The following is a 24,366-nucleotide window of genomic DNA, read 5'->3' as shown; positions in this document are numbered from 1 at the left end:
AAACACAGTTTATTCACAGAAGGATACTCACAATGTATATGTATAGAGACAAACACAACAGCATCGCCACGCTCAAGGTGGCAAGTGTGATGATGTCATGGCTAGGCTCCGTCCGACACATTTCATCACAAGAGAATATCTTCAGGGGACAGGAGTGGTGAGCCTAGCTGTGACGTCATCACGCTCACCGCCTCAAGGGTGGCAGTGCTGATGTGTTTGTCTCTGTACTTATACATCGTGAGTACTGTGAAAAAACTGTTTTATATTGGCAGTTAGGCTCGGTTCACACAGGGGCAACACGACTTTTGGAGGCAACTTGGACGCGACTTGGACGTGACTTATAACACTACTTTAAGTCGCCCCAGGCCAGGCGACTTGCCATGGCCAATCAGAGAATGAGCTCTCAGGGGGGAACTCCTTTTGAGAGCTGATAATTCTCTGAGAGTCGCCTCTGTATAGACGGAGATCCGACTTGGAGGCAACCTCCATTGAAATCAATGGGTACCAGTCACCTACAAGTCGGATTGAAGTAGTACAGGAACCTTTTCTGAAGTCGGAGCGACTTCAGTAGTGTGCATTAAGACGGCTCTCATTCACTTACATTGATTTCTACATGTTGTCCGACCTGAGGTGACTTGGGGCGACTTGAAGTCGGATCTGAGTCGCCCCTGTGTGAACCGGCTCTAATACACAGAGTGGCTTGTTTTTGTTCTCTTTTTATGGTGGTTACATTGAGACTTATATTGGGAAAGATTGGGGGCCATTTTCGGATACCTGGAGCTGGAGAGTGTTGGAGAGACATGATTTATGTTACCATATGCCAGTGATGGCGAACCTTGGCACCCCAGATGTTTTGGAACTACATTTCCCATCATGCTCAACCACACCGTAGAGCGTATGAGCATGATGGGAAATGTAGTTCCAAAACATCTAGGGTGCCAAGGTTCGCTATCACTGCCATATGCACTGAGGACCTCTTACAACATAGAAGCCTATTGCTACTACTGTAAGAGTTTGACAGCCACTTTCTAGACAATAGACTAGTAAATTAGACCACCACATCACAGCTCCAGACAAAACTAACAATGTAACAATGAATGGATCATTAAAAGATAGAACAACAAGCCAGCTTTTGCTACAATATTCAGCTTTAACATAAAGATGTCTTCTGCAGTACTCATTGTTTGCTGTCAGATGACCTCATTCTGCAGACCAGCAAATCCACTTCCTCTAAACCAAGGTTGTGCCAGACACACCCCCAGCCTGTGATTGGACAGTGAAAAGAAACCCAGCACAGTGATGAGCTCATCATTCTGTCACTCTGCTCTCACCTCCTATCAGCGTGCTCCTTGTCAGCACATAAACTGTTTGGCTCCTTGTGCTGCGAATTCCTGTTATACGCCAGCCCTGCTGTACAGAAACTGAAGAGGCTGATGCTAAGTCATGATCTGGTTCTTATACTGCTTGCATGTAAAGAATAATTTAAGGATGTATGATTTATTACAGAGCTGCATTAATTTGCATCTTTTATATCTACGCAGAGTTCAGCTTTAAGACTAAACAATGTCATTCATTCATTGAATGACATTTGGAAGAATTCACATCACACTTCCTTAGGGAATGTACACGTGGCAGGAATAGTGGCCAGGGTGGGTTTGCAGATTTTGGAGGGCTGGATAAAGGCTGAGGGACAATAATAGGATGGTGGATGGAAATGAGGAAGACTCGCCAACCATTCATACACGAGGCCAGCTTCTAAAAATTTACAAAGTAATCATTTCTCCTGTCACCACATCATAGCACACTACATTCTAAAAGTTCTAAATATAAAGTTGAGGCTTCAGGGCAAAACAATGAAAAGTAGAAATGGAGGCAAAAACAACAAAAAACAAACTAGAAAGATTGAAAAATACACCAAATAAAGTATAGAAAAAAAATGAAAACACCAAAAAAAGAAAAAAAAAATGAAAAAAAAATCTAACAAAAAGTTTTAGTTAAAAATAGAAGGTCAAAATCAATTTTCCCCGGCTTACTTTGGTTGGTTACACTTGGTCTTTTTTTCAGCTTATCTAATTAGGTTTACTGTAGACAAGAATGCTGAAAATGTGCAAATGACCTGAGAAATTTTACAGAGAGACAGCGCTGACACAATTTAGATTTCCTATGAAAGATAAGTTAATGGCATTATAAAAGTCCACTTTGTTTTTTTCTGACATTTTAGAGGGCTGCTCATATCAGTCCACCAAAAACTGAAAAAAGTGCTTGCTGGATGCTAGAGAGATAACCTCTTTTCCGTCTTTCGGGGGCTCTTTTGTTGAGACCCCTGTACTGAGTTCCTGAGTCTGCATATCAGGCCCATTATGAGGGATTCTCACCATCCCTACTGTGGGTTCCCCATCTGGGGATACCTAATGGACCAGTTATAGGGGGTTCCCTCCATCCACGCTCTGAGCTGCCCATCTCTGCACACCTGCTGTTCACCTGCTTGTATCAGGAGTACCCACTATCTCTGTGCTGAGCTTCTTTGTCTGAGCACTTATTCTACCTATTATGGGGGGGGGGTTCCCACCATGTGTGCACTGAGAGCCTGGCTCTACAAACCTGCTGTGCCCATAATCAGGGCATTTCCAGCATCCCGTCGCTAAGTTCCTCACTCTCCACACCTGTTTTGTTCATTATAAATGGGTTCCCATCCTCCTTGTGCTGAATTGCTGGATCTGATCATGTTCTGTGTCCATCATAAGGAACTCCCACCATCTCTCTTACTTAACTGCATACTTTTTGGGTTTATTACGAGGGGCTCTCACCATCCCTGCACTGTGTTCCTGGGTCTACACACCTTCTGTGCCCATTATGAGGGGCTCCCACCATCCCTGCACTTGGTTCCTGGGTCTCACACCTGCTGTGCCCATTATGAGGGGATCCCACCATCATTGGATTGCGTTCCCAGCGCTGCAAATCTGCCTTGACCATTAGGAAGGGTTCCTACTGAGTTTCTGGATCTGTACACTTATTGTACCCATTATGAGGGTTACCACCATAACACCATTATGGCTCCCAGCTTTCGATCACCTGCCATACTCATTATGAAGGAACCTCATCAATCTTGCATTTAGTTCTTGGGTCTGAACACTTGTTGTGCCAATTATGGGGGTTTCCCACCATCTCTGTGCTTAGTTCCCATGTCTGGACAACACCTGTCCCTATTACGAGAGGCTCCCATCATCCCTGCACTTACACATCTGTTGTATCCATTATGAGGGGTTCCCACAATGCTGTCTCTGAGTTCCTGGATCTACACATATGCTGTACCAATTTTGAGGGGCGCCCACCTTCCCTGTGTTTAGTTCCTTGGTCTGCACACCTGATGTGTCCATTAAGAGGGGTTCCAACCAACCCTGCGCGGAGCACCTGGGCCTGCCCTTATGTTGTGTGCATCATGGTTCCTCCTCTATCCCTGTGCTGAGCCCCAGGCTCTGTACAACTGCTGTGCCCATTATGACATGCTCCCACCATCCCTGAGCTGCATTCTGGGCTCTGCACACAAACGGTGTCCAGAGTTGAACTTGAAGGGTTATTGCCATCACTGTATTGAGTTCCTGGCTCTGTAAACCTGCAGTGCTCATTATGATGGACTCACAACCTCAATGCTATGCTATGTGTCCATGTAAACTAAGCTTTTACCAGAGTTTAGTAGCAGCAGAGTTTACGGGTAGTTAAATGTCCCTCGCCTGAACACATTAGAATCACGCAGAGGTGAGGAACGCTTTTCCAAAGAAAAGCGAATACGGCAAAAACATGTGTAAACATGGCTAAGTGCTAGCCGTGTTTAGCTCTTAGGTGTTTATTAATTTCTATGACCAGTACTCTGGCCAATAAAATGAATAAGCTTTCAATGGTAAAACGTGGGTAAACACGGCACCGTTTAGCGTTTTTCTGCTCCCGGGAAAGTTAACATCTAGGGGAGTTCCAGTGTACATGTAGCCTAACTCATCTCTAAAAGAGTCCACTTGAAACTGAAACATAGCTTTTAGCTGAAGCAACCCTCATCCATGACTGCAGCCACTCGCGACTCACCCAGGCCGGAGGGTAGGCTGGACAGCTCCTCACACAGGTAGTAATCGTCCGGGTTTAGGAAGGGCACGTGCTGCAGCATAGTCTGCTTTGGGATGAGATACAAAACCTCAGCGATCTCCCCATCCTCAATGATGGACATCCTCTTCACCACGTTTCCCGGCTTGTTCTTACAGGGTTGAGCATCCTTGCTGCGGCCGGACGAGCAGAGCCGTCCCAAGGCGTTCAGACTGCGGGGGAAGGATGGCATGGCTGGTCGTTAGGCCTCAGGAGAGGAAGTCTCCTCTAAACACAATGGTTGGTGGCCAATTACCCCACAGGCAACGGAAGAATATAAGCATGGTATCACCGCTATGGTATAGGAGGTGCGATAAAATAACCCAGAAGCAGAAATTAGCTGCAGAAAGGGCTGCCGTCCCCGTGGCAGCAACAACCCGGACTGCAGGCAGCGAAGGAGCTATATATCGTTTCTGCTGGACCAGGGAGATTAAGGCGAGATATATTTACTGAGATTAACAAGAGAAGATTACCATCGGAGCCCGGGTCAGCTGAGCCCCCTCAAACACACCCATCCAACCACATCCTGATAGATACCCCCCCCCCAGTCTGGTCCCAGAATCTGATGGGGAAAGTCTGGATATTGATGACATTACATAACAAGATTATTGAGAAACATCTTAAAAACAGTATCCGTCAAGAAAAGGGATTAATACAGCAGGCCAAATGCATAATCCATTTCACGGAACAAGGGGAAAGAAAAAAAAAATCTGATCGCCAGCGGATTAAAACCTTCCAGCTACAAATGCATTCAAATAAAAAAAATAATTGCAATAAGCTAATAAAGTTCAAATCCTGTGGACAGAGAAGAGTTCTGGAGTTTTATGTTAAAGCGGAGTTCCTGGCTCGTGCCAGGACACTTTCACACAGTTCAAAGACAACCCTGAATAAGGGCCCATTTACATTTTTGTGTTGCGGTAATGGACAGCAACTCACGCAAGAATAAAATGAATGACACTACGGCAATGCACGCAGAAATGTAAAAATGGAAATTACTGCGCTGAAAACAAAAAAACGAAAAAAACACAATAAGTAGAAAAATAAAATAAAGCAGCTGCTAAAACTGTGAGATACACCCATGTACAGATAAGAAATTCAATGTAGCAGAACTATAAAAACAAAAAAAAAGAACTAATCCAAACAGTGAATATATGTGAACTACAACACACAGAAACGTGTAAAATTATGAAAATTGATAAACAGTCCATAAAAAAAAAACACATCAGTGTAGATTCTTGTGATATGCACCTCTCAAAGAAAGTGCACCTCCACCACATAGAATGGATAGCGTAGTTTATTATTTTTTGGACAGCGCAGTGTTCACTTGTTTATTTTTTGTTTATTATTTTTTGGACAGCGCAGTGTTCACTTGTTTTTTTTTTGGCACACACTTTTTGGATACACATTGTTTATTATTTTTTGGATAGCGCAGTGTTCACTTGTTTATTTTTTGTTTATTATTTTTTGGATAGCGCAGTGTTCACTTGTTTTTTTTTTGGCACACACTTTTTGGATACACATTGTTTATTATTTTTTGGATAGCGCAGTGTTCACTTGTTTATTTTTTGGCACCACATAGAATGCGCACTTACCAAAAGGCAAGCTTTAGTGAGCCATACGGCTAAAATACCCAACCAGGGCCTCTATCCGGGGGGCATGTTGAATGTCCACAAGAAGGGCAACTGAAAATATGCACCAAGCGATTAGGGAGACTCGAGCATCAAACGGGGGGATGGGTCAGGCATTACCCAGAAAAGCAAGAAGACTCTCCATAGTGTAAAACGTACCAAAGGTTTATTAAAACTATTAAAATTGCACTTACAGAAGTGTTATTGTAACAATCAAAAGAAACAGCTGGCCGGCTTGTATATATAAAAAAACAAAAGTATTGGTATACCTGCTTTTACAAGTATGTGAACTTTAATGGCATCCCAGTCTTAGTCTGTAAGGTTCAATATTAATTTGGTCCACCCTTTGAGGTCAGGACTCTGTGCAGGCCAGTCAAGTTCCTCCACCCCAAACTTGCTCATCCATGTCTTTATGGACCTTGCTTTGTGCACTAGTGCAATAGCTGCAAAGGGTGGGCCAACTCAATATTGAACCCTACGGACTAAGACTGAGATGCCATTAAGACCCCTTTCACACTGAACACGCTAAAACAGCGCTAAAGCACCGGTCGTTTTTTGCAGTGCTTTAGATGGTGCCTTTGTGGCGCTTTTTGGGTGCTAGCTGGACATTTTTTTTAAGGCCACATGACAAAGGGAAATAAAGACTCGTTTTGCGGCACTTTCAAATCATTTCAATGGGCAGGGGTGTTTTGGGAGTGCTATTTCCAGCACTCCCAACCCGCCCTAAAGATGCTGCTTACGGGACTTTTTCTAACGTCCTGCAACCGCACCCCCCGAGTGTGAAAGCACCCATTGAAATGAATGGGAGGGAGTTTTGAGGCGCTTTTTAGAGGCTATTTCTAGCGTCAAAATGCCTGAAAACTGCCTCAGTAAGAAAGGGGTTTAAAGTTCATGGGCATGTCAAGGAAGGCGCCAATACTGTTGGTAAGATAGATAAGATAGATAAGATAGATAGATAGATAGATAGATAGATAGATAGATAGATAGATAGATAGATAGATAGATAGATAGATAGATAGATAGATAGATAAGAATAAATACTTGTAATAAAATAAAACAATGAATAAGGCGGAAATTACTAAACCATTTGCTGCCAATTCTGACACTTCTCACATACATGTAAAAATCTGCTTTTTTTTACTAGATAATTACTTAGAACCCACAAACATTCCATATTTTCTGAAAGGAAAGGCCCCAGAGAAACAGTGGTTGGAATTTTTTAGGTCACAGCAGTTTATCAATTTTTTTGGAAAAGAATAGACTTATGAATTTTACACAAACACAATAAAATACCGGTTTATTTTTGTAAAATATCAAAGAGGATGTTAAGCCAAGTAAATGGATACCCTAAAATGTCACGCTTTAAAATTGATCATGCCCCTGGAATGGCAACAAACTACAGTACCCAGAAAGCTTCATAGGCAACGCTTTAACAGCCTTTACAGTTACCAGCTTAGAGCTAAATAGAAAATCTGCCAGAATTATTGCTCTCACTCTGACGTTCGTGGCGATACCTCACATAAGTGGTGTAACTTTGCATTTGCACATGAGCACGAGGGGACAGGGGCCCTTTACATTTCTTTATTTTATTATGATTTATTTTATATATTTATTTTTAGTCAGTCTCTTTAACTTTATTGCTATCACAAAGGACAAACAACATCCCCTGTGATAGCATGGGCAGTGACAAGTACTCTTTTTACTAAAAACCATTTTAGTTTTAGTCGTATTTTAGTCTACTAAAATCCCCAGTACCGTATATACTCGAGTATAAGCCGAGATTTTCAGCCTCTTTTTTGAGGCTGAAAGTGCCCCCCTCGGCTTATACTCGAGTCACCGCTGTCTGACTGCTCGATCAGCGTATCGAGCAGACAGACGGCGGACATTAAAATTCAAAAGCCGCGCCTCCTTCTCCGCCTCCGCCTGTGATAGGCGGAACACTGAATTTCCCAGCAGTCAGTGTTCCGCCTATCACGGACATCCGCTCATTCTCATACTACGGACGAGGATGAGAGGATGTCCGTGATAGGCGGAACACAGGCTGCTGGGAAATTGAGTGTTCCGCCTATCACAGGCGGAGGCGCGGCTTTTGAATTGTAGAATGGCCGCCGAGAAGAGCGGCGATCCTGGAGCGGCGATCCATCGGCACGACACGGGACGGAGGAGGCACGGGACGGAGGAGGCACGGGACGGAGGAGGCACGGGACGGAGGAGGCACGGGACGGAGGAGGCTCGGGACGACGGCGGCTCGGGACGGAGGCTCGGGACACAGGTAGGCTGGACACACACACAAGGCTGCACGGACACACACACAGGGATGGATGGATGGATGGACACACACACACACACACACACAGGGATGGATGGATGGATGGATGGATGGATACACACACACACACACACACACACACACACAGGGATGGATGGATGGATGGATGGATACACACACACACACACACACACACACAGGGATGGATGGATGGATGGATACACACACACACACACACACACACAGGGATGGATGGATGGATGGATACACACACAGGGATGGATGGACGGACACACACACAGGGATGGATGGATGGATGGATGGACACACACACAGGGATGGATGGACGGACACACACACAGGGATGGACGGACACACAGGGATGGACAGCCATGTCTCACCCTCGGCTTATACACGAGTCAATAAGTTTTCCAGTTTTTTGGGGGTAAATTGGGGGCCTCGGCTTATATTCGGGTCGGCCTATACTCGAGTATATACGGTACATTTTATTCGTCTAAAACCTGATGGGCTTAGTTAAAATTTTTATGCATTATTTCTTTAGAATTGTCAAATATTATATACTAGTAAAAATCTAATAAGATGTTTATTATTTATGGTATTAAGGTTGGAACATGCACTACAGACACAGATTTAGCTGTTGTGATATATATATATTCAATTTGTTTTAGTCATAGTCTTTTGACTAAAATGCCATTTTAGTTTTAGTCATATTTTAGTCATCTGAATTGTTTTAGTCATATTTTAGTCGACTAAAATAGTATTAATTTAGGTAGACGAAAATATTTTAGTAGAGGAAATTAACAGTGATTGGAGCGACTTGTCTTGCGACTTGACATGTCATGACAAGTTGCATCCTATTGCCGGCAATCGTGCTGTTCAAATCGGTGCAATGCCGACTTTGCGGTGCTGCACCGATTTGAAAAAGAAGTACATGCACTAGTTTTGGCGATTTCAGGGGCTACTTGAATAGAAATCTGTGCATGAAGCCCCAGAGATGTCTTCAAAGTTGCACCCGAATTCGCACTGAGATGAGGCTTGGAAAGCATGAGATTTCAGATGAAGTCATACGATTTCAAAGTCGTCATCAATGTGAACGGGGGCTTAAAGTGATTGTAAGGGTAATTCTTTTTAAATAACAAACATTTCATACTTACCTCGTTTTGCCCAGAGTGGCCCCGAACATCCTCTTCTGGGTTCCCCGGTGGCTCTTAAAGCTCCTCCCCACATCTTATAACCCCCTTGGAGAAGCGCTCTCCCGGGGGGTTACCTTGTGGGCACGCTCCCGAGTCCAGCATTCAGCATCCATAGAAGCGGAATGCAGGACTTGGCCCCGCCCACCGGTGCCCGCATTATCGGATTTGATTGACACAGTGGAAGCCAATGGCTGCGCTGCTATCAATCTATCCAATCAAGAGCTGGGAGAGACTGGGTAAAGGGGTTCAGGTAAGTAAAACGCGAGGGCTAGGGGGCCGGTGACTGGCAGGTGTTTTTTTACCTTAATGTATAGGATGCATTAAAGCGGGGTTCCACCACCGTTTTTTTTTTTTTGTTGGGGGGGGAAATGCCAAGGAGTACGTTTTATAATTGTTTAACTTACTTTTGCTTTTTTCTAAGTGTCCTGCTGCCGTTTTTCCGTATTGAAAAAAAAGAGCGCTGACAACAACTCAGGGCGCCGCACAGACTCCTGGGAAATAAAAAAAACGATCCCAGGAGCCCGTGCGGCCGACAGGAAGAGCGGACCTGCCGCTGAAGCCCCGCCCATATCCGCAGCAGCACCGCCCCTTTCCGGAATCTCCAGGAGCAGGAGATTTGAAATAAGAAAAAAAGAGAAGAAGACATCAGCAAGGTAAGGGGGATAGGGAAGCAGATGATCACATAGGCATAGGACTAGGAATTCGGGTGGAGCTCCGCTTTAAGGTGAAAAAACACAAACCTTTACAACCCCTTTAAGGAGCTGAAGTTTCATTGAAAAAGCCTGCCAGTACATTAATAGATATAATATATGCCACATTCCATCTATGTGTATATGCAATACTGGCACGTGTTGCACTTGGGAATGGGCCCGGACATGCTAACAAGAAATTCAGCACTGTACCAATCCCCTCCAGCGCAGTTCAAAATCAATGGTGTACTGAGTGAACCTTTCTCCCTATACAATGGAACCCGGCAGGGCTGTCCCCTATCCTCTTTGCCCTCTCCTTGGAGCCCTTCTTAGCGACAGTACGGAACGACCCCAACATTCACGGTATTAAAATAGGAACATCAGAGCATAAATATGCGGCGTAAGCAGATGACATCCTCTTTTATATGCAGCCCCTTATCACCCTCCCTAACCTTATGTTGGCCTTCACTAAATTTGGAACTCTGTCTAATTTCAAAATTAATCTTGCCAAATCAGAAATCTTGAATATATCGATCCCCCACAACACGACCGCACTATTGAAATCATCTTTCCCCTTTAATTGGCAACCACACTCACTGAAATATTTAGGAATATACCTCACTTCTAACCCAGCCTCCTTGTTCCGTAAGAACTATATTCCTTTGCTGAACTCAATTAGAACAGATTTACAAAAATAGACCCAGTTGGCACACTCATGGCTAGGCCGAATCAGACTGCTCTTTCTATTCCAAATGGTCCCCTACAAGATTCCCCCTGGGTTCTTTAAACGAGTGTAATCTATAATATGCAGATATGTTTGGAACTGTAGATGACCCAGAATTGCTTAGAAATATATATAAACCAAAACATGGAGGAGGCTTAGCGATCCCAAACTTTAAACGCTACTTTATTGCAATTACAATGAACCGGATCTCTGATGGGAAATACCACAAGAACTCCAAACTGTGGGTGCAGCTGGAAATGGATTTGGGCGGAGTAGATCTTTCTCCCTAATATGGATACCTAGTAGATTCCGCAGGCTGGACTCAACAGTTTCGCTGCTCACTAAATCATCCCTGGCACTGTGGGATTCGCTGTGCAAAATGCAGAAATGGCCTTATAACTCTCCACTCATGAACCTAACTGGACATAATTACTTCCCACGGGGAACATGGATTCTAGATTCAGCAATTGGATCTCTGATACACACGTTTTGCTACATCAAGTGGCTACTGCCACGGGTATCCTGCCTATGTCTGCATTAATACCAACGACACCGGTCTCATTTAAGGACCAATGGAAGTACCACACAGTAGTCAATTGATTTACATACACACAATCCACTGTTTAAACATTATTTTCTTTTCTTTTAATTTAGATAGTCAAATCATTTTTTATGAAACAGTAAAACAGATGCACCCTATGATTAGACAAAAGGCAGTTTTACCTCCTATGTCATAACATTTTAATCAGATACTACAAAATTCATAGTCTTAAAGTGAAAATCTTATATTTGAAGAACATTTTATTTTTGTTTGTTTCAGAACTTTTTAAACTGATGTTTAAGTTCACACTGGCACTAAAAGCAGGCATTTCAGAGGGGGTTAAAAACGCCCCTCAGACTCCTATGCAAATGATACAAGATACAAAGGACAGCACACAGTGCTGTTCACACTATGAAAACAAAAGCATTAGCGTTGCGTCACTTTGCTTCAAAACTGAAGCCTCATGTTGCATCAGAAGGTGTTTGAAGCCTTTCAACGCCTCCCATTCAAGTCTATGGTAACGTGCTGTAACCGCACTGGCATGCGGTTTTTAGCATGTTAGTACAATGTGAATTTTTGCTGGTTGTTAAGAAGTGAGCCGAGATGCGTCATCCACTGTCAGCGGGCTTCCCCACTGACAGCTGAATGTAAAAAAAATTATTGCCGGCAATAAAAAAAACAGGGGGAAATATGGCATGAATTTTGAGGGGAACCCCATGCCAGAATTTTTTTTTTAAAATGGCATGGGATTCCCCCCAAAATCCATACCAGACCCTTATCTGAGCATGCAGCCCGTCAGGTCAGGGGAAAGGCAGGGGACGAGAAAGCGACCCCCACTTCTCCCCTTCTGAACCATACCAGGCTGCATGCACTCACATGGGTGGGAGATTTGGGGCCCCAAAGGAGCTTGTCGATGTTAATGAGGACATAGGCCTCTTCCGAACAACCCTGGCTGGTTGTGGAGGTCTGCAAGCAGGGGGCTTATCGAATCTGGTAGAACCCTTTAAGAATCAAAATTTGAAACAAAGCGCTGATTGAACTTCCTGTTATCAGGGGTTATATTAATGAAATAAGCGGCCAATTCTATTGTGACCATGACGCCCACACCCACCGCCGAGCCGAAAAAAAAACCTGCTTCGCTTGCACCGAAGGCTCCTGCCCTTCTGCCTGCTCCGCCGCCTGGAATTTCTTAAATAGCTAAAGGGCAGGGCCATCCAGTGAAGTCACCTGGTGTGATGTCATCGACCAGTGCATGCAAAAGTTCAGGAGGGAGGCACTTGCTCATCCCTGCCCTTTCCTGACCTACTGGGCTTCATGCACGGATTAGGGTCTGGTATATATTTTGGGGGGGGGCGACTCCATTTTTTTTATTGCCGCCAGTTTTCTTTTTTACATGCAACGGGGTAGCTTGCTGACAGCTGATGACTCATCTGTTGTTAAGGACACAGCAGCCGGCCTCCTGGCCCGCTCCTTAACAACCAGCTATTGTAGGCATTTGTGGTGTGGTTTTAACAGGCCAAAAACGCTTGTCAACCACACCCCAAACGCGCATAGGGAGTTTAGGGGGAAGTTTTTAATGCTCATTAAGTGCTTATCCACTGCACCTATTGAGGCTATAGGCATGTTTGATAAGCGTCAGTATTTTGAGCAAGTGTGAACCTAAAATCCTCTTGTTAAACATAAACAATTAATACATGACTAAGAATTCCCAAAGAACTATGGTTGATCTAAAGAGACCACACATCAAAGCTTTAGGTTACCTTTGTCTGTTGTCTAATCTCTCTCTACCTTTCTCTCTATACAATATATATATATATATATATATATATATATATATATATATATATATATATATATATATATATATATATATATATATACACACACACACACACACACACACACACACACATATATATATATATATACACACACACACACATACACATACAGACACATACAGTATACACTAGAGGTCGAGTGATATTTGCCGTTTTTTTATTATTCGGCATCGGCCGATTGTGCTGATAAAAAGGCCGATTATAACTTCAGGGTGACTTGCAAATGACTTCAGTAATAGAAGTCAATGCAAGTTGAGTCTTCAGTGAAGCGACTTTCCTCCTCTCTGGGCAGTCTGCCAAGAAAAGAGCAAAGAGATACAATGTTTACACTTCTGAATGAAGTGCACTCTGTGTGTAGGAGTTCTCAGTTTAACCATTTAAAGACTAAAGACTAAATCTTTTCTGACACTTGTTGCTTACAAGTAAAAATCCTGTATTTTCTGACAGAAAGTCAATTGAAACCCCCAAAAAATATATATATTTTTTTAGCAGAGATGCTAGGGAATAAAATAGTAGTTGTTGCAATATTTATTGTCACACGGTATTTGTGCAGAGGTCTTTCAAACGTAATCTTTTTGGGAAAAAAATACACAAATGATTTAAAAAAAATAAAACAGTAAAGTTAGCCCATTTTTTTTTTCGTCCAAAAGTTTTGATTACCTGTTTTTATTTAATATATTGTTTTTTTTTTTTAAATCTAAATTCTAGATACAAGTAAACTGATTGGAGGTTTGTTTTGTTTAATAAATGTTTAAATGTAAGAAATTTTCTGTATCACTTATTAAGGCTGCTTTAACACTGGAGCGGGCAGGCATTGACGGTTTATGCTGCTAGTTTTAGCGGCGCTTTGCTGTCATTTTAGCTGCGCTATTCGGCTGCTAGTGGGGCGCATATAACTCTGCTAGCGGTCGAGGAAGAGGTTAAATGCGCCCGTGAAGTGGCGCTGCCAAATCACATTGCATGCGCTACGGCAGTGGTGCCCATTCATTTCAATGGGCAGGAGTGGTAGAGGAGCGGTATACACCACTCCAAAAATGCTGCTTGCAGGACTTTTTTTAGCATCCTGCCAGCGCATCGCCTCAGTGTGAAAGCACTCTGTCTTTCACACAGACTGCAGGGGAACCGTTTTGCAGGCGCTTTACAGGCGCTATTTTTAGCCCAAAAGCGCCTGAATAACGCCCAGTGGGAAAGGTGTCTGTTAGATTTTATGAGATGAAGGGAAAAAAAAAAAAAAAAAAAATCGGCATCATATATCACCCATCGGCCGCCGTGATTTCTAAATATCGTCATCGGCCAGAGAAAAACCCATATTGGTCGACCTATAGTATACACACACACACAATATACAATCACAGTATACACACACAGTACACACACACAGTGTACACATACATATACACACAGTATACACATACATATACACACAGTATACACATACATATACACATACATATAAATACAGTACACACACACAGTATATACACACAAACACACGCACAGTATAAACGGACATGCACACAGTATACACATAATGTAAAATTGTCAGGGCTGGGCTCAGCCCTTACTTCTCTGAGCTGGCCCCTCAGCTATCAGCTAATTGGCAGCTCCCATCTTTCTCTCAACAGTTACTCAGCTGTTGATGATATCCTGCTCATCAGTCGTGCCTTCTTAGGCCCCTTTCACACGGGACGGATCAGTAATGATCCGCCCCGTGATGATCCGCTTGCTCAGCGGGGATCGCTCCGTTGTCCCCGCTGAGCCGGCGGCGGACAGGGCGGTCTCCGCACACTGTGCAGGGACCGCCCTGTCAGATCTCCACTCTCCTCTATGGGGATCGGATGAGCACGGACCGTCTGTCCCTGTTCATCCGATCCGGTCTGCAGACGGATAGAAATATAGGACTTTCCTCCATCTGCAGAATCGGACAATAGCGGGTGTCTGCGGATGTTCATCTGCAGACACCCGCTATCCCATAGGAATGCATGTATGTCCGTATTTCATCCGCAAACGGATGGATGAAATACAGACATACTGTCCGCATGTGTGAAAGGGGCCTTAAGCAGTCCAGTCCAGAGGAGCTCTGCCTTCGCCTTGGTCAACATCACAGAAATGATCACCTGCAATCCTGTTCAAGACTTGCTTTGCTGACATCCCTTCTGGCTCCAGATCCTGATTGCTGTTCCACTACATTGATCCCTGACTTCTGGCTTGGTTGACTATCCGTTCCAGTTACTAAACTTTTGGCTATTTTTTGACTACGTTTGTTCTTTTTACTTTTATTATTATACAAGTGTGATTTAACTGTACTTCTGTCTCGGCCTGATTTCATGGTTTCTGACACCAATGCACGCATTCCTGCAAAAATGGCTGTATTTTCAGATGGGTGCTGAAGTGACCATCGTCTGGAACCACATATAGTCATAGAAAGAGAATGTCACCAGCACACCAGAATCTCCTAAACTGAGTCCAAAATTGTAATCAATGATCATATAGTTACAAAAAAAAGACAATGTTTCAGAGCCACGCAGGACCTCTTCATCAGGCATGTGACACAGTATACAGATACATATACACATACATACATACATACATACACATGGTATACACATACATATATACATACATATACACACACACACACACACAGTATACACATACATATACACACAGACATAGCTTTGGAAAATCTAAAGGCGATTGTACAGAGATTGTACAATCAGGCCGCACAGTATATGGAGCTTTAGATGAATAACAGAGGAGTCACTGCTGTGATCGATCATTTGAGTTCTATAATCACAAAACTTATAACAGCACAGCTGAAGAGCATATGTTTAGAATGCAAATGGGAGGCCAGAGCTCCATCTACTACCTGGATAGAAAACTGCATAACATAAAATTGTTTATATATCTGACCAAAAAAAAATATGTAGTCCTGGTTATAATATACAGACAGAAAATAATCGCTATATATATTCAATTTACGTAAATTACATTTAATGTTGACTATTAATTTCTTTGTAACTGTGCTTTCCATGGGTCCTTGTCCTATGTTGACAACCTCTAGGAACAGCAGGTTTCAGTTTACCAACTCTGCTATTGGGTGGTTCCTGGACATACACAGACCACCTTGGTGGGCACTGGAGTTCCTAATTTCGCCCACCTGCTGCTGCCATCAATGTGAAGCATATCACTGCTCAGATCTGGACAGAGTTAGGAACTTCACAAAGGTAATCTGCCTAAAGGAAAATAACCAAATGGGGCACTTCAAACCAGCAAAATCCATCCACAACTACAACCTCAGTTTCAGTTTTCAGGGGTTCTTGTCCTATGTTGGCAGCCTGTAGAAACCTCAGGTTTCAGCTTAGAAACTTCGCTATTGGGTGGGTCTAATTTTGGTTGAGGTCACGCAGCCCGCAGTATGAAGCCCAAGAACACACTATCAGATTTTCTGCTGATTTTTTTCCTTCAGATTTACCAAAACCATATAATATGGAGGTCAAACCTTAGGAGTTTCAATTTGAATGCAATCAGGCAGGTCCTTGTACTACATGGTTTTGGTAAATCTGAAGACAAAAAGCAGCAGAAAATCTAATGGTATGTATGGGGCTTTAGTTTGGTGCTGGACATACACAGACAACCTTGGTGGGCACTGGAGTTCTTCATTTTGTCCACCTGCTGCTGCAATCAATGTGAAGGGTCTCACTGCTCAGGTCTGGGCAGAGTTAGGAACTTCACAAAGGTAATCTGCCTAAAGGAAAATAACCGATGGGGAGCGTCAAACCAGCAGAATCTATCTACAATCACAGTTTAGTGCAGTGAAGCCTTTCTAATATCAGCTGAAGTTTGTGCCGTCTGCTGGTCCATTAATTGCAGAAGTTTATCTCTCTGCATTTGTGCAAATGCCAGTTGCAGCCACTCCCTCTAACATGCACGGCGGAGACCTAATTGCAGCAACTCATGGGAGGGGCAGGATAAAAATAAATCCCCCCCAACCCACAGGCGGCAGAGAACTCTGCAATGCAGGGTGCAGAGAAAAATGAGATTTAATTTAGCAACTTCATATCTGGGATATAATTCATTGGTAAAGGCGCTGCCCTCCGCACTGCCCGTCACATTTTCCTAATAGCACTGGCTGGGACAGAGGTTGTCCAACTGATAAGGACACGGCTTACTAATTCATTATCATAGTTTAATTCCATCACAAATGCAGATTATATTTTATACACAAGTAGCTTATCTCCCAATATGTCCAGGGAGGACCAGTACCACTACGCCTGTACTTTGGTAGGAGCTCTCAGAAAGGGAGCGCTGGATACAATAACAAATATAATTCAATGTTACAATAAAATGGCTACACAGAATTCACAAAGCTTTATCACAGGATAAGGAATGCTCATGTTCAGCCACCTGTCATTTATTAAATCTCAGCTGGAATTCACCTTTTTTGCAAACCACTGAAAGCAACATAGACTTATAGGCAGGAAGGGCCCGGGGACGTAGGAGCTTACAATCTAATGTGCAAAACAACATTAAATTCACTGCAATAAGTGCTCATATCATTACAATTCTTAAATATAAAAAGGATTATTAAGTAGGTATTGCCAAAATAAGTGCAGAATCCCAAAGCCACAACCGGCTTTTATCAGCTGATGTAAGTTACAGCCAATGACAGCTCTCCATACACAGGGATTTTACCAATGCAACTGTCCACAAATTATTATTATCATTATACAGGATTTATATAGAGTCAACAGTTTGCGCAGCACTTTACAATAAAGGGAGACAGTACAGTTACAATACAATAAAATACAAGAGGGTAAAGAGGGCCCTGCTCATAAAAGCTTACAATCTAATAGGGAGGGGCAAGTGGTACAAAAGGTTATAACTGTGGACCAAGGATGAGCAGATATAAAATAATATGCAGGGACTTATCAGTGGATTCTTTAAATTGGTTGTAAAAGCAAAAGGGTTTTTACCTTCATGCATTATATGCATGAACATAAAAAAACCTTATGTGCAGCAGCCCCCCTAATACTTACCTGAGCCCCCTCTCGATCCTGCAATGTCCACGAGAGCCTGGCCTCTCCAGGGACTCGCACTACTGACTGGCTATAGGCAGCAGAAGCCAATGGCTCCCACCGCTGTCAATCACAGCCAGGAAGCCAATCAGGAGACTAAGGGGTCTTGGCTAAGAAGCAGGTCTGTGTGTGTGTGAATGGGGGCTTGCTCTGGGGGCACCCAGCAGGAGGGAGGAGCTAGGAGCGCCAGCGTGGGACCTGAAAAGAGGAGGTTCCAGGCTACCAGCAGGTAAGTATAGCATGTTTGTTATTTAAAAAAACAAAAACAAAGCTTTACCATCGCTTTAAGGGCTGGTTCACACCGGCATAGCATAGGAACGTGGAATGCATTCCTGTGCAATTCAAGGCAGTGAAACTTTGCAGCCTTTTCATTTAAATGGGCTGCAAATCGCACCAGAATGCAGAATAAAAAGTACAAGTGCACAGTGTTTGTGATCTGTGTTAGGAGTGTCATTAAGAATACCGCAGCAGATTGCAAAAGAAGTGAGTTTTGAATGCGGTGCAGGAAACCTACACGGAATGCACCTTTCCTGCACGGAATGCACCTTTCCTGCACTGCGTTTTGGGGTGAACCGGCCCTAAGGGTCGAAGGAAATACTCCAAATATAACAATTTTGTCCATTGCTTATCAATAAAAATAGGAAGAAAAGCATTTAGGCCCGGTTCACATGATGAATTGCACAGGAACGCGCCATGCGTTCCTGTGCGATTCACATTGATCCAGGTGCAGCATGATTTCAGCCCCTTTATTTTGAACTAAACCAAAAGTATTGCATGTACTACTTTAAAAACGCACTGCAATCCGATGCAGGCAAAGGCACTGTGTTTGCGACCTACGTTTGGGGTGTCATTAAGTTAACACTGACACCCACTACAGATCACAAGTGCTGGTGTGAACCGCACCTTAACGTAATTGGTGGTCAGTTCCGAAAGTCAAGGACTGTGCAATGCACAATAACACGCGTGCCTTGCTAATTTTTGAAGGCACTGTAAATGTAGCGGGCATGCTCCCGCACAGTGGGGCACCACAATACATGTACCACCCGTCACAGTGGACCGCCTTAAACAAATGAGTCAGGCAGGATTTTCTGTGCGCTTACTGTGCATTACCTGCCCAGCTTACCACAGTGCACCCCGACGCACAGAACGCATGTCTATAATGTTAAGGGCTCCTAATTCCTGACATTTTGAAGTCAGAGAATTGTAGTGCACCAAAATCTACAAAACAGCCAGGCAAATGGCATTTTTCAGAGATGCCTTTTGACTTTTTTTCGCTTGTTTGTTTTTTAAAGAAAATTAGAACTGACGACAACTATCCGCAATTAGATCGGCAACGCCAAATTTTATGAACATACAAAATAACCAGGCCGACCATAAAGACCGCAGGCCTTCCCTGCGCCCAGTATCGCACGCTTCTGCATTCTTGTCTTGTCTTGTAAGCCTTTCACCTTGCCGGAGTATGAAAAGTGAAATTTTGCATTTATCACTCAGGCGCTCCAGACATTAAAGGCGCCGATGACAACAGACAGACTGACTCATCCCTGTCTGTTCCAGCCAAATCTGCAAACGTAATTTATTATATTTTTTTAAATATGCAGAGCAACAGACACGTGCAAAAGGCTTAAATAAACAGAAGAAGCGTGAACTGCGCTTAAAGCTGCAATGATCTGAGGAGCAGTGTATGGTGGACACACCCAGCACAGGAGAATAAAATCAGGATATGGAGATGTCATGCAGGCTCTCACTATATATATATATATATATATATATATATCTATATATATATATATATATATATATATATATATATATATATAGTCGTTGGCAGATCTAAAGGAGATTGTACAATCACATTGCAAGGTGTATGATCACTTTGGTCTCTATGCTGAGTATAGCCGGACCTCTGGAATTTGCTGTTCCATGGGTTCTGTGCAGTGCTGCACCGGTGGGAGGAACTACAACAGGAGTCTCCAAGATTTTCAGTACAAGGGGCGCATTGTATATTTTACAAATAATCGTGGGCCAAAAAAAACAGAGTGCCCCTTACATCTGGTTCCCCTACAGAGTCCTCATCTATATCTAGGGTAACAGCAAAGTTCCCCCTTATCAAGGTCCCTATGAGAGTCCCCCCTGACAGCAGGGCCCCCATTAGAGTCCTCCCTGACACCAGGACCCCAATGAGAGTCCCCCCTGACAGCAAGGCCCCCATTAGAGTCCCCCCTGACAGCAGGGCCCCCATTAGAGTCCCCCCTGACATCAGGATCTCCATCAGAGTCCCCCCCACATCAAGGCCCCCATTAGAGTCCCCCCCCCCCCGACAGCAGGGCATCCAATCCCAATAAGAGTCCTCACTTGCATTAGGGTCCCCATAAAAGTCCCCTTGCTTTTGGATCCTCATCAGAATCCCCTTACATCTGGGTCCCCATCAGAGTCCCCCCTTACATCAGGGTCCCCATCAGTATCCCCCCTTAAAACAGGGTCTCTATCAGAGCCCCCTTACATCAGGGTCCCAATCAGAGCCCCCCTTACATTAGTGTTACCCCTTACATCAGGATCCAAATAGAGTCTCCCTTTACAATAGGATACCCTTCAAAGCCCCCCTTTCATCAGAGTCCACAAAGTTCCTCTTACATCAGGGTTACCCCTTACATCAGGATCCAACTAGAATCTCCTCTTACATTAGGGTCCCCTTCAGAGCCACCCTTTCATCAGAGTCCCCATAACAGTCCATCTTACATCAAGGTTGTCCCTTACATTGGCGTCCTCATCATAATTTCCCTTATATTAGGAGCAGAGTCCATCTGCTGACCTAAAGCTTCAGTCGGTGCACATTGAGGATATGACACTAAACGTAGCTGTTGGCCAGATAAATTCTTGTAGTGTGCCAAATGTGGCCATAGTTTGTAGACCCCTGAACTACAAGTACCAGCATGCCAGGTAAAAAATATACTCAAGTCATTTTTAGATGAATAAAGGTGATCCTAGCACCTCATCGTTCTTACCGTTAACTCCGAAGCAAGAGGTGATTTTCTGGGCGTACTGGCACAAGCCGTCATACTGCTGCACCTCTTCCACCTGGCAGTACTCCGCCATCCCGCTGAGACTCAGAGCGGCCTGGACAGGCACTTGTCCTCTGTCAGAATGAGCCCAGTCTCCTCTTTCTGGCCTCTGATATGAAGTCATTAATATTTCAAAAGCAGAATTAAACTTGCTGAGTCGTCAGCCTGGCTGAGCCACTCTATGGGATCAGAAAGGAGAGAGTTTCGATCCTAGGACAGGGATCCTGTGTCCTAAGCCAGGGTGGCCCCCAGCCGTGGCAAAGAGGGGCGCATTCCACGAGCGGCAATCATTTTTGTGTGGCTACAGCTGGGGGGCTTCACAAGGCTGGGGAACCAGGTGGGGGTGTCCGTCTCATCCGGCGGCCGGGCAAGCTGCGGTGGAGTCGCCGGCGGGGCGAGGGTGCTTAATGTAAAGAGGACGATGCGGTCTTAATTACATCACGCCCAGCTCCGGGGAGATGGCTCACTTAGAGGGAGGCAATAAGTCAAATGGACGAGTCCGATAGAATGCACTTCCCAAGACGTCTCGGAAAAGGGCCGTGGCTATTGTTATAAATTATATGACACGGGGGTCAAAGTCGGCACAACAAATGGACTCTGCCGAGCCATTCTGCGTCATAGGCTTCCTGCAATGGGCAGTTCGTTGCTGGTTCTTTTATTGGCTGATTCGTTAATGGAACATGAAAAGTATCCAAATCCTCAAATTTTAGTGCTGAATTGCTCTTCGGTCAGAATAATGAAGGTCTGAAGTCAATGTCTGGCTAAACTGTCTGAGATCCAGCAATCCTTTTACATACTTTAGTACAAAACAGCCAAAACCCGGACTTTAGCCCCCCGGAAGATTTGGCTGCTCAATGACCAGGCCATTTTTTGTGATACGGCACTGCGTCGCTTTAACTCACAATTGCGTGGTCATGCGACGCTGTACCCAAACAAAATTGACGTCCCTTTTTTCCCACAAATAGAGCTTTCTTTTGGTGGAATTTGTTTTCCTTAGCGTTTTTTATTTTTTGCGCTATAAACAGAAGAAGAGCGACAATTTTGAAAAAACCTTGAAAAAAATCTTTAACTTTTTGCTATAATAAATATCCCACATTTTTTATCCCAAAAAAAAATTTTTCCCCGCAGTTTAGGGCGATATGTATTCTTCTGTATATTTTTGGTAAAAAAAAAAAAAAAATAAATCGCAATAAGCGTATATTGATTGGTTTGCGCAAAAGTTATAGCGTCTACAAAATAGGGGATAGATTTATGGCATTTTTTTTTTTTTTTTACTGGCGGCGATCTGCAAATTTTTATTGGGACTGCAATATTGCGGGGGACAGATCAGACACTAGAGGTCGACCGATATGGGTTTTTCTCTGGCCGATGCCGATATTTAGAAATCATGGCGGCCGATAGCCGATATATGATGCCGATTTTTTTGGGCCGATATGTTAGGCCGATTTTATTTTATTTATTTATTTTTAATCCCCCTTGATCCAACACACCTTTCCCACTGGGGTGTTTTTTAAGGCGCTTTTGGGCTAAAAATAGCGCCTGTAAAGTGCCTGCAAAATGGCTCCCCTGCAGTCTGTGTGAAAGACAGAGTGCTTTCACACTGAGGCGATGCGCTGGCAGGATCTTAAAAAAAAAAGTCCTGCAAGCAGCACGTTTGGAGTGGTGTATACCGCTCCTCCACCACTCCTGCCCATTGATATGAATGGGCACCACTGCCGAAGCGCATGCAATGCGATTTGGCAGCGGTGCTTCATGGGCGCATTTAACCTCTTCCTTGGCCGCTAGCTGGGTTATATGTGCCCCACTAGCAGCCAAATAGCACCGCTAAAATGATGGTAAAGAGCCGCTAAAACTTGCGTTTTACCATCAACGTCTACCCACTCCAGTGTGAAAGCAGTCTTCATAAGTGATACAGAAAATTTCTTACACTTAAAGCGGAGGTCCACCCTAAAATGGACCTTCCACTCATCGGAACCCTCCCCCCCTCCGGCGCCACAATTGGCACCTTTCAGGGGGGAGGGGGGTGCAGTTACCTGGATAATCCAGGTAACTGCACCCACTTCCGGGCTAGCTCTCTGCGGAAAGGGGCGTACATTACGCCCCTTTCCGCAAGTGCCCGCCCCCTTCCGCAAGTGCCCCGCTGCCTGCTGGGAAACACACAGATCCCAGAGGCAGCGGGGACCGTCCTCATTGCGCAGCGCGGCTCACGCATGCGCAGTAGGGAACCGGGAAATTAAGCCGAAAGGCTCAATTTCCTGATTCCCATACCCAAGATGGCGGCGGCGGCAGCACTCGAGTGTCGATCTAGAGATCGGCTTCGGGTGCCGACATCGCGGGCGCGCTGGACAGGTAAGTGTCATTATTTTAAAAGTCAGCAGCTGCAGTATTTGTAGCTGCTGGCTTTTAAATAAAAAATAAAAAAAACGCGGAGTCCCGGCGGACTCCCGCTTTAAACATTTATTAAACAAAACAAACCTCCAATCAGTTTACTTGTATGTATGATCTAGATTAAAAAAAACAAAAAACCTATATATTAAATAAAAACAGGTAGTCAAAACTTTTGGACAAAAAAAAAAAAAAATGGGCTAACTTTACTGTTTTTATTTTATTTTTATTTTTTAAATGGTGTATTTTTTTCCCAAAAAAATGCATTTGAAAGACCTCTGTGCAAATGCCGTGTGACATAAAATATTGCAACAACCGCTATTTTATTCCCTAGGATCTCTGCTAAAAAAATATATATATTTTTTGGGGGGTCTAAGTGATTTTCTGGCAGAAAATACAGGATTTTTACTTGTAAGCAACAAGTGTCAGAAAAGATTTAGTCTTTAAATGGTTAAACTGAGAACTTCTACACACTGAGATGCAGGGCTGGACTGGGACAAAAATTTGGCCCTGGACTTCATCCAGACCAGCCCACTTTAATTTTGCAAACAAGCACAAAAACAGTATATAAAACTATACGTAATTGTGCAAAAAAACATAAGTAGCATAACATAAGAAGTCCTCACTAACCTCTTTTATTATTTCACTTATTCTCCTCCTGTATTTTTCTCATCTTTCTCACATCACTGCGTGAAGTTGAGGGCAAGCCGCACAGCCATTACTTTGTCACTGAAACCGGCCCACTGAGCCATCGGCCCACCGGGAAACTCCCTGTAGTCCCAATGGCCAGTACATGCCTGCTGAGAT

The 24,366-nt window shown here is 43.8% G+C and overlaps 1 protein-coding gene across 29 annotated transcripts in view; it reads right to left on the bottom strand.

Annotated features, from left to right (window-relative positions):
• Positions 1 to 24,366, bottom strand: part of ABLIM1 (actin binding LIM protein 1) — a 472,724-nt gene that overhangs the window by 346,029 nt on the left and 102,329 nt on the right. For 3 of the 29 annotated variants that reach the window (XM_077454938.1, XM_077454948.1, XM_077454949.1), the window contains exon 1: positions 4,078 to 4,201. The exons of 2 other annotated variants lie outside the window; for them this stretch is intronic. In XM_077454938.1, coding sequence (XP_077311064.1) covers positions 4,078 to 4,156 — 79 coding nt within the window. In that variant the 5' untranslated portion in view covers positions 4,157 to 4,201. Of the gene's footprint in view, positions 1 to 4,077; positions 4,375 to 21,117; positions 21,272 to 24,366 lie in introns of those variants that run through there. 24 more of the 29 variants (XM_077454951.1, XM_077454939.1, XM_077454944.1 and 21 more) reach the window with 19 other exon arrangements.

The sequence above is a fragment of the Lithobates pipiens genome, unplaced genomic scaffold (assembly GCF_037356315.1).
Source record: "Lithobates pipiens isolate NorthernLeopardFrog02 unplaced genomic scaffold, aLitPip1_a1.2 Scaffold_25, whole genome shotgun sequence".
NCBI classification, from domain to species: domain Eukaryota; kingdom Metazoa; phylum Chordata; class Amphibia; order Anura; family Ranidae; genus Lithobates; species Lithobates pipiens.
The sequence above is the reverse complement of the archived record's forward strand: the minus strand, read 5'-3'. Positions and strand labels throughout refer to the sequence as shown.